We start from the raw sequence: 11970 nt of genomic DNA, 5'->3' as shown, positions 1-11970 counted from the left end.
GTGGCACTTTTTCACGCAGCTATCCTCCTCCATTCTCACCACATGTCCATACCAGCGCAATCGTCTCTCTTGCACGCCACAACTGATGCTTCTAATGTTCAGCTTTTCTCTCAAGATACTTATACTCTGACGGGTATTCACATTGACATTACACATCCAACGGAGCATACTGGCTTCATTCCTTGCGAGCTTACATATGTCCTCAGCAGTTACAGCCCATGTTTCACTGCCATGTAGCATGGTTGTTCGTACGCATGCGTCATACAGTCTGCCTTTTACTCTGAGTGAGATATATATATATATATATATACACATGCACATATACATATCAGAATGAAAAGTATATATTTATGTAAGGCTCTTTGTATTTGGAGTTCAAAGACTGTCGAATTCAACTTTGCCAGTTATTCTTCTGGAATTGATAGGATAAAGTTCTAGTCAAGTTACTGGTATGATTTTAATATTCCTATAAAGAATGAAATTATAATAGAACACCTTAAATACATTACATATATATATATATATACATCTTTCTTTTACCGTTTGCTTGTTTCTGTCATTGGACTGCAGCCATGCTGGAGCACTGCACTGCCTTGTTTTACAGGACTTGATTTCAATACTACAAGACATTTCAATTTTACCCTCTAGCCTTTTTGTCACTTCCTAACACCAGCATTATGTCTTTCAGTCACTTTCTGACACCCTAGCATTTTAGTCAGTTAACTGTTCTGTCACTTTCTCATACTAGTATTTTAACACGACAGCATTTTCTGACACTAGCATTTTAGTCTGGTAGCATTTCTGTCACTTACTGGAAGCAGCATTTTAGTCTGGTAGTATTTCTATCACTTTCTGGAAGAAGCATTTCTGTCACTATCTGACACTAACATTTTAGTCTGGTTGCATTTCTGTCACTCTCTGACATTGTAAATCTATCAATTTCTGACACATTAGCATTTTAGTATTTTCGTTAGTTTTTTGACACTAGCTTTTTCACTCTGGTTTTCTAGCCTTTTTATTATTTACTTGATATTCTAGTATATTAAGTCTGAAAGCATTTATGTCACTTTCTGACAAGCATTTTAGTCTGATAGCCTTTCTGTCACTTTTTGACACAAGCATTTTTGTCTGAACAAACAATTCTAGCACTTCAGCCTAGTATTTCTGCCTTTAACATCTTAATCTTATTGCAAGCATTTCTGCCATTTTCTGACACTAGCATTTTAGTTTGGTAACATTTCTGTCACTTTCTGACAAATCCCACTTCCTGACACTGTAAGCATTACACTCTAGCAATTCTGTAACTTTCTAATACTTCTGGCATTTTAATCTGGTAATCTAATATTTCTATTACTTTCTGACACTCTGGTATTACTGTCATTTCACAAAAAAAAAATAATAAAAGACCATAAATCGCTATAATAATTTTTGTCAAATCTATCATGCGTAACATACATAACTTCCAGTTTGGTTCACAACTCAGCCTCTCTTTGCATGTATGTATACACACACACATTTCTCAACACAATCTTTAAAGACATTAAGCTACCACTTTCAAAAGTTAGAAATTTCTTCTTTAAAAATAAATTTATTACAAAATAGAAAGTTGTGAATCTCCGATCTTTAAATTTTTCTTAAGAAAACTTCGGAATGATTTTTTTTTTTTTTATCTCTGTTGAATTTTAATAAGTTACCTTCTTCCCCCAAAAGAAATTTCATGTATCTAGCTATCACTATTTTTACTTCAATTTGTCACGCTACTAAATGTATTCACATATGGTCAGCTGTATGTTTGCTCTAAGTAGAGCTGGTGATCCATTTAACAGAAGGAAAAGATCTTTGCTGGTCTAAGTCAACCTACAATAGCAAGATGATCTCACAGATATCCTTATCATAAAAATTGTTTACTCCACTAAATTCATGTATACATAGACATTACTTCATTGTCAAAGCTTCCAGACTGTGCTTTGTTGTATTTAATATTGCTTATAGAAATAAAAGCAGTTAAAACTAATACGAATTAAATGTTTCTTTTATTTCAATAAATGTTTTATCTTTTACTTAATTCTTTTTTGCATATACTGGGTGTCCATAAATTACCTTTGAAAAATAAGGATAACTCAGCAGGGTTTACTGGAATACATAGGCAAACAAATAAAGTTTTATTAGAAACATCAGAACACTTCCACACAGGCTCCATTGGTGGACACAATACATCTAAATGATAGATTGTGTAAGTTGTAAGAAAATTTATGGACACTCTGTGTGGGTGTGTGCTAAGAAGCTTGTTTCCCAACCGCATGGTTCTGGGTTCATTCCCACTGCAAGGCACCTTGGGCAAGTGTCTTCTAAAGCCTTGGGCTGACCATAATGTTGAGAGTGGATTTAGTAAACAGAAACTGAAAGAAGCCCATCATATATGTGTGTGTGTGTGTGTGCATGTATATATATATATATATATATATGTGTGTGTGTGTATATAAATGTATGTATGTATGTATCTGAGTGTGTGTGTCTGTTCTGTGTTTGTATCCCACCACTGCTTGACAACTGGTGTTGGGTTGTTTACATCCCTGTAACTTAGCAGTTTGGCAAAAGACAACTGATAGAATAAGTACCAGGCATAAAACACCAGATCTTGCACTAGCAAATGAATAAAGGACTTCAGTAATGAAGTATATGCTACAATACTAAGAAACTTTCAATACTACATTTTAGTCCTTAGGTAAACTGAACTTATATCCCCAACTCTTGAATCAGTAAGATATTATATAATGTGCACAAAATATTCTTTTCTACTCTAGACACAAGGCCTGAAATTTTTTATTGGGAGGGGGGCAGTCGATTAGATCGACCCTAGTATGCAACTGGTACTTAATTTATCAACCCCGAAAAGATGAAATGCAAAGTCGACCTCAGTGGAATTTGAACTCGGATTGTAAACACAGAAGAAATACCGCTAAGCATTTTGCCCAGCATGCTAACATTTCTGCCAGCTCGCCACCTTAATGTGCACAGAATATTGCACAAAAGATATTTATTTCAGTGTGAGAGAGTAAGTAAGTCGAAAATCTTAATATTCAGCCAAAAGGAATCAAATATAAAAATCACCATCATTTTAATATCCACTCTTTCATGCATGGGTTGGACAGCATCTATTGAGTCCGATTCTCTATAGCTGGATGCCCTTCCTGTCACTCACCCTCAACTGTTTCAAAGCAAGGTAGTACTTCCCGAATGACACTGTTTGTATGGCTGTCATACTCATTTACAAACATCATGCAATTCAAGACAAGAGGGACACAAACATGCACACTTACACATATACATGTGTGCATATGTGTATGTGATGGGTTTCTTACAGTTTCCATCTACCAAATACACTCAAAATGCATTGGTCAACCTGGGGCAATAGTAGAAGACACTTGCCCAAAATGCCATGCAGTGGGATTGAACCTGAAACTATATGGTTGAGTAGCAAACTTCTTAACCACACAGTCATGCCTGCACTCAGTCAGTGATATGGTTTGATAGACAAACTGGTTCAAATTAATTCAAAAGAAAACTAAAAGGAAGGGAGTGGCCCTTATGTTCCTTAAATGGTTTTATATTTTAATGTCGATTTCAAATACTTTTTAAAGAGTTTTATAAAAAGGGTTGTTAGCAACAAGTTGATCTTGGGAAGAAAAAAATTATTATGCAAAACTAAAAACTGTATGGTAAAAGCCTTCGTCTTTTCCTGTTATACAAGAAAAGAATCCAATGACACCAAGCAAAGAATCAAAAACTAACCGAAAATATTTTCTTGCAGATAAAATTGTAAAAGAAAATAATAATAATAAAAAAAGAATTTCAGAAAAAAAAAAAAAAATGCAAATACACAGTAACTTCAAAATAACTGCAATATTTTTAAATATTTCGAATGTTATTTCAAGGAGAGGGACAAAATTGCTAAAAAGACTTTTGTCATATACTAAAGCATATTTTTTAGATGTTTGTTAGAAGAGACGGAATCTGAAGAAAGATCAGTTCTAAATTAAAATCATTTCATTTTGCTATGAGTTTTCTGCACCGACAAAGACAAAAAAAAAAATGCACATCAGATGTTTTTGTCTTTTGTTTTTGTTTTTTTTTGTTTTTTTTAAGCGATTCTTATCAGTGTTTATGAATAATTCATAATCATTCAAGACACTGCTTCCGTTGGAACTCTGATAAACAGGAATCAAAGTTGAGAAATTTCTAAGAAACAATCAGTGAGCAGTTATAGTCTTAGTTGCGTGTTCTTCAATTTTCTTTGTTTTCTTTTTATACTTTTAGTGGTTCTGGTTTTCTCGTGCACAACCACTTTCGACTAACCACCCTTCAATGGAATTGATTCAGTTGCAAGCAATCCTCATGTTAAGCTAAACATATTAAGAATATGAAAAATATTTATCAATCCGTTATATTTTTATTAGTTTTATGTATGTATTTATTTTTCACTGTTTTTCTTTTTCTTTTTTTTTTGAAAATGTCTTTTAGCTGTATCTTATAGTTGAATGGTTTGGACAGTTGTTATGAATTGGAAATATTTACATCAATTCTTGATGCAGGAGATTTTTATTGCTAGATGCTCTTGCAAACACCAACTACACAATTAGGAAAAAGGAAAAGGTGGAGCAGGGCGGGAAGGAAATATAGTATTTATTCTTCAATTTGATTGATTACGAGATAATGATATTTTTATTTTGACAATAAGTCCTTGGCATATATAGAATCATCAATTCAATCAACAATATAACCTCACCTCCAAGTGCTGTTTGGTGCCAATATTGGAAATTATTAAAACTATATCTTGCTTTTTACTTGTTCCAGTCACTGGACTGCGGCCATGCTGGGGCACTGCCTTGAAGGGTTTAGTCAAACAAATCAAACCTGAGTCCTTATTTTTAATTCTGGTACTTATTTTATCAGGCTTTTTTTTTTTTGCCATACTGCTAAGTTACAGGAATGTAAACAAACCAACACCAGTTGGTGGTGAGACACACATACACAAACATATATGACAGGCTTCCACAGTCTCCATCAACTAAATTCACTTACAAGGTATTGGTCAATTTAGGGTTATAATAGAAGACGCTTACTAAAGGTACCATGCAGTGGGACTGAACCTGAACCTATATGGTTCCAAAATGAGCTTCTTAACCACACAGCCAAGTCTCCACCTATATGCATAGCCATGCCTGCACTTATATAATTACTCTTTTACTTGTTTCAGTCATTTGACTGTGGCCATGCTGGGGCACCGCCTTTAGTTGAACAAATCGACCCCAGGACTTATTCTTTGGAAGCCTAGTACTTATTCTATCGGTCTCTTTTGCCGAACCGCTAAGTTACGGGGACGTAAACACACCAGCATCGGTTGTCAAGCAATGTTGGGGGGACAAACACAGACAGACAAACATATACACACACACATATATATATATATATATATATATATATATATATATATATATATACATATATACGACGGGCTTCTTTCAGTTTCCCTCTACCAAATCCACTCACAAGGCTTTGGTCGGCCCGAGGCTATAGCAGAAGACACTTGCCCAAGGTGCCACACAGTGGGACTGAACCCGGAACCATGTGGTTGGTAAGCAAGCTACTTACCACACAGCCACTCCTCACAATTTTTTTTTTATTTAGTAGTTTTATTCTGGAGGGAGGAATTGTATTCATGCTCTTCACAGGTCCTCTGAAAACAGACAATGTACAACACAGATCAATGACCTCAAGTGAAGGTGCATGGCTCAGTGGTTAGAGCATAAGGCTCACAATTATGAGGTAGCCTGTTCGATTCCCGGACCAGGTTGGGTGTTGTGTTCTTGAGCAAGATACTTTATTTCACGTTGCTCCAGTTCACTCAGCTGCAGAAATGAGTTGTGACGTCACTGGTGCCAAGCTGTATCGGCCTTTGCCTTTCCCTTGGATAACATCAGTGGCACTGAGAGAGAAGGCTGGTATGTATGGGCGACTTCTGGTCTTCCAGAAACAACCTTGTCCAGACTTGTGCATCAGAGGGGAACTTTCTACTTGCAATCCCATAGCCATTCATGACCGAAGGGGTTCTTTACCCTGTGTCCTCAAACTCAGCTATATACACCTCATGTATGTGTATGTTACATGTTCACTCATCCTTATGTGCACTGTTGCCAAAGGATTAGAGCTTCATTAACTCTCAGCAAACTAACATAACACAGTATTGTTGACCTGCTAGAAATAGCAACAAAATTCCCTCACCACAAACCCTGCCACTTTAAAAAAGGGAAGGATATATTGGGCACTGTAGTAGTATCAAACACACAAAATACCAGAAAGCTTTTAATCCTACTGGATCAAGGCTGACTTGGGCCTAAATAACAGCAAAGATTAAGTTGAGTTCCCCAGGTTGGAGAGGGAAATTTGCAATGTAATGTCAAAAATCCTCCTATACAGGATTTCCAGCATAACACTGAGAAGTAAACCTACTTCTCAGTGCATGGCTGTCTCTCAATCCAAAAGCATTATGGATTACTTAAAACAAATAAATACAATGGTTATGTAAGAAAAATGTTCAGTGATTAAGATGTCATGTTAGTTGTAAATAAGCAAGTATAGTAATTTTAAATAAATCAAGACTAAATGTCTTGTGGTGAGGTAAATGTCTTGAACAATGAAGACTGGCATAGTTTATTTAAATATAAGAACTGTTATTGTTGAGTGGCTCTGAGTGTTTTATGTATATGTACGGCATTCGCCATGATAGATCGCTAGCCACTAAACCTTTTCTATTTTCTCTCCCTGTTTATTTCTGTGTTCCTTTCTGTCGAAGAGTGTAGGCTCAAAACATAAAAGACTTTCTCACTTCCCTAGCGTTAAACTAATACATCTGTTTGTTGTGTACACACCCGTCTTCGTCTTTTGTTTATTTTTTTGCAAATATATATATATATCCCATTGTGTGGCACCATAGCCTCAGGCTGACCAAAGCCTTGTGGGTGGATTTGATAGATGAAAACTGAAAGAAGCCCATTGTGTGTGTGTGTGTGTATATATATATATATATATATATATATACATACATCTGGCTCCCGTGCTGGTGGCATGTAAAAAGCACCATTCAAGCGTGGCCGACGCCAGTACCACCTGACTGGCCCTCGTGCCAGTGGCACATAAAAAGCACCCACTACACTCTCGGAGTGGTTGGCGTTAGGAAGGGCATCCAGCTGTAGAAACTTTGCCAGATCAGACTGGAGCCTGATGCAGCCTTCAGTCAAACCGTCCAACCTATGTCAGCATGGTTGCAGTCTAATGACTGAAACAAGTAAAAAATAAAAATAAATATATGTATGTATGTGTGTATATATATATATATATATATATATATATATATACACACACACACATATATATGTATATATATACACAAGTACATATAGTTTAATTCTTCAATAAAAGTTGAAAACCTCAACATAATGAAGAACTCAATACATTATAAATATGGAGAATATATACTCTTAACGTTACAGATGCAAAATATTTCAATACATACACACACACACACACACACACACACACACATACATTTGTATGTAATGTAGCTAGGTGAAATACAAATATACACACATACAAAGTGCCATAGTAGCTGGGTCAGCTTTTGATGGATATTTCATGCTGCAGTAACTTGTTTTTACGACTGGAGTGAAAGAGTAGTGGAGGGTGTGTTCTTCAATCATTTCAAACTTAAAACGTGTAATCTCTACTCTAAAAACAGTACAGAGTTCTCTGAAGGAGATTTAGCTGTTGTATTGATCAGGCTGGGGTTAATTGTAGAAATATTTTTGTTGGCTCATTATGAGTTGTAGAAATCAAATATAAGTTTGACTCCAGGTATTTGAGGAACAAAATTTTAAAGAATGTTACACCAATTTATTTTAGGATGGATAGGTTCCTTGGATGTTGTGAAATTCATATCTTTCTTTAGCTTTTTAAAATTATTTGTAGGCAAGAAATTAGTACTACAAATTTTAGAAATAGCCTAGATTGCATTATCTCAACATTTCCCGAATGAACAAATATTTAAGATAAATGACATAAAACAGGTAGAACAAATTTGATGACAACGTTGAAGATGTTTGTCCATTCTGGTAAAAAGGGTTATGTCAACCAAATCAAGGACCAACTTTATCAAATGATAAATATTTGAGGTATGATGACAGCAGTAGTGAAAGATGCAAAGGTAAACCTTTATCCTTCGGTTTTCCTTGATCGTTTTGGCAACTAAAATTAACTTTTATAGGAAATCAATCATAACCGAACACGACTTTCAAATATTATTAGGTATCTTCTGAAAACTCTTATCAGTCTTGGATTTTATTACTTTCAACAAACTATATAGAATTATCTTTTCATTTTCATTATTTTCTTTTCGTAACCCAAAATGAAAAGACTTCATTACTTTGACATTAAATGTTATCCTCTTTTGTATCTATGACACACACAGACACAAGATCATTATTTCAAATGCCAATGTCCTCTTATCATTCACTATTCCCTGACGGAAGGGATATCTTTAATAAAATTTCTTTTACAAAGGTGGGCAATGTCAAAAGAAGATTTTGATGTGATGCCACAGCTTAATGCTGCGGATTCCATTCATAGGGAACAAAAATAATTATAGAAAAAATGTGAAAACGTTGGTGTATGTTTTATTGTTTTTTATAGCTGTGAATGTCTTGAGATAATTTCATCAATTAATTAGAGGTAAATAACCTTTTGTCGGCATGAGGGGGAGGAAATTAAAGGCCTTTGGCAATATATATACATATATATAATGAAAAGATAAAAATTGCTTTAAAAGACAAAGAAAACCTCTTTCTATATAGATTCATAGTTGAGAATAGCGAATGCTTGTGTGTTTGTTTATGATACATGATAGGAACACGTACACGAGCTTAAACACAACATAAGGTTTCAATACATGTCTTCAGATACAAAATTCTCATAATACATACAGCATCACATGCAGTCACACTACATCAGCAGATTATATGTGTGTATGTATGTGTATGTGCGTGCGTCGAGTGCACGTTAGAATGGGTAATATGTGTGTACATTTTCTATATAAACATACACTAAATTATACTAACAGTGACAATGCATTGAGACAATCACCACAACGATATATATACTAAAATCGTAAGGCAATTATGCAAACACCACATGTACAGTCACATTGCAATCATATAAAACCATACAACGCACATCAATACTATATACGCTCACAAATACTATATTCACATACAAATACAATATACGCATAAAAAAGGTATTTTAATACACTCTTGTATTTTTTCTAGTCAATTACTTTTTCTTTTGCAAGAATATCGGGGTTTGGGTGTTTTCGTTGCATTTTTTTGTAATGCTTTTGCATCAGTTATATCTATTTATGAATTTAAGAAAAAGTGTGTGATGTTCGATTACATTTCACTAAATACCGTGAAAAAAATGCTATCTTCGTGAAAGATTAGACCATAAAAACCGATTCTGTCACGAGTATATCGAACAGATGTAACCATTTTTGACAGTACTGTCACACTGTCACATAGACACAAGCGTCATTCTCTATCAGTGACCTGTCATCTAAAGGTATAGCAAGAATTCTGATAAATCGTTTCTAGCAATCTATATACACCAATTAACACGGAGGTTAGTATATATATTTCTTTCACACACAGATCTTTTAAGACATACATAAACACAGATTTTCCGATACTCTTCACTACACACATAATATTTACATGTGCCAGCAAGTTAGTGGCTTTTTAAACTTATTACAGGTGTATAAAAACTTTGCTGAAAATTTATTGAAAACGATTTTTTTTTTTTTATGATGGGATTGGGATTTCCATTTTAGAAATTCAACAAGTACTTTTTAAGGTTGCGGCCACTACACGTGAACTAAGATTGAACTCTGACCGACAGCCACCTCTTAAGGTCGCTGCTTGACCACTTGTTCTGTAAGCTTCGCCGTCGGTTCTTAATATAATAAAGGGTAGTAAATAGAAAAAGGAGTTTGAAAAAAAAACAGAGAGAGAGGAAAGATTTCGATAACATTTTTTTCCCTCGTCATGAAGAGAAAGATAAAGGCTGAAAACAAGAGAGGGACGGGAGTTAAAAAGGTGTAAGTGGTAATTTAATCTAGCTACATCTCCAAACAGTCCGGAGTTAACGGTCATTTCTAGTTACTATCGTGTAAACTGAGACAAACAAGGGGAGATATCACAAGAAATCGCCATGACGTTGATAGAGAAAGGGATTCGTGTCGCCTTCAGAGATATAGATTAAAGAACACCAGACATTCTGTGGTTATATATTTAACAGCTGGTCCACTAAAGCAACTCGGCCTGGTTTTTTTCTTAAGCTCTCTGTTAGTTCTACTGTTCGCAATGCTAGATGAAGCGTATAAAGAATAAATAAATACTCAGTCGAACGAATTATGCAATTTCGTGAACGATTGCAAAAATATATTTTCTGCAAATAAACGATAAATTCACTAGAATTTTTAACACGATTTCATTTTTTTAAAAACTAAAGAGTTAAAACTTTGTAGATAAATGAATGCTCGACAAATAGATTTATAATAACAATTGAAAATTTAGTTTCTTTGCACTTGATAATCTTTTAAACGAATGAATGCACTTTTTTTTCTCGTATTCATTGAATGTTTGTTTACTTAATTATTTTCTGCTACTTAACAGTCTAATTGGCAATAATGTTAAATGGATTGTATTTTTGTAAAACTATGTCAGGTTTCTAATTGGGAACTGTCCTACTCAATTGAAAAATTCTATTTTGAGAAATAAAACTTGTCTCTCTATCCGTTATCTTCTGTCCTCTGCTTCTAATTTTAACGTTTACCGTTAGGAATGTGAGACTGGTCATCAAAAAAAAAAAAAAAAAAAAAACCAATTCCATATCGTTGTTGAATATTTTCCCCTCTTTTATTTATCATTTATTTATTTTTTCAGGAAGTAAAAAGGCAGAGAGAAAATAAAGGGCTGCGATCCTGTAAGATCAACGATGGACTTTTATTATCAAATTGTTTGTGTTGCTGTCTTTTCTTTTATAGTGTTTAAATCACGATAAATATATATAATAATAATAAAACAGGGACAGACGAAGACCCAAAATAGGACGGAGAGTGAAAAGAGAGGTAGGGAAGACAAATTTACAAGATAAACAAGAGATAAAGCGGGAGAAAACATATATGTATATATATATATATATGTATATACACACCACACCACAAGGAAGGAGAGGATGAGGAGGTGAAAGCATGCTATATGTAGTATATATTATCCATACATACATATATGCGAGCCAAAGCCTATAACACATACTCAAATAGATACACGAAATTAGACTTACCGTGAAAATACCCAAACACTATAATAAAAGTTATGATAGCTTTCATGCCTCACTTGTTCCCAAGCTTCATCTGGACTCCAGGAAATGCAGCTAAATCCGAATGTTTACTACTGTGTTGTAGTTAACGTGAATGGAGATGAGAGCGGTGCGCGAAACTACATAGAACGGTGGGCGGAGTTGTGAGGTGGGGGGGTATAAATAAGGAAGAAGTGAGCAAGGCTATGACATTGAGTGACGGCAAGAAGGCGGGCCTAATACTGTGTATGTTGAAAGAACACCGAGCCGGTGAAGTGGTGGATAGTATATAAGTCCAGCGAATTGTGTGTGTATATATAGTATAATTTTTATCAGTCTATCTCTTTCTATATATATACATATATAATGAAATATTTATATATATATATTTGGATGGAGATATATATATATATATATAAATCTATATGCAAGTCTGTGTCTGTGCGTGTGTGTCTATGATCAGGTATTTTCCTATCTATATAAACAATGCCTCAGATTCACACG

General features: G+C 34.6%; 1 protein-coding gene across 1 annotated transcript in view; it reads right to left on the bottom strand.

The window, feature by feature from the left end:
• Positions 1-11614, bottom strand: part of LOC106882548 (low-density lipoprotein receptor-related protein 4) — a 461294-nt gene extending 449680 nt beyond the window's left edge. The window contains exon 1 of the mRNA XM_052968692.1: positions 11452-11614. Within this exon, the coding sequence (XP_052824652.1) occupies positions 11452-11497 (46 nt within the window). The 5' untranslated portion in view covers positions 11498-11614. The remainder of the gene's footprint in view (positions 1-11451) is intronic.
• Positions 11615-11970: the final 356 nt, after the last annotated feature.

The sequence above is a fragment of the Octopus bimaculoides genome, chromosome 6, assembly GCF_001194135.2.
Source record: "Octopus bimaculoides isolate UCB-OBI-ISO-001 chromosome 6, ASM119413v2, whole genome shotgun sequence".
Classification (NCBI taxonomy): Eukaryota; Metazoa; Mollusca; class Cephalopoda; order Octopoda; family Octopodidae; genus Octopus; species Octopus bimaculoides.
The sequence above is the reverse complement of the archived record's forward strand: the minus strand, read 5'-3'. Positions and strand labels throughout refer to the sequence as shown.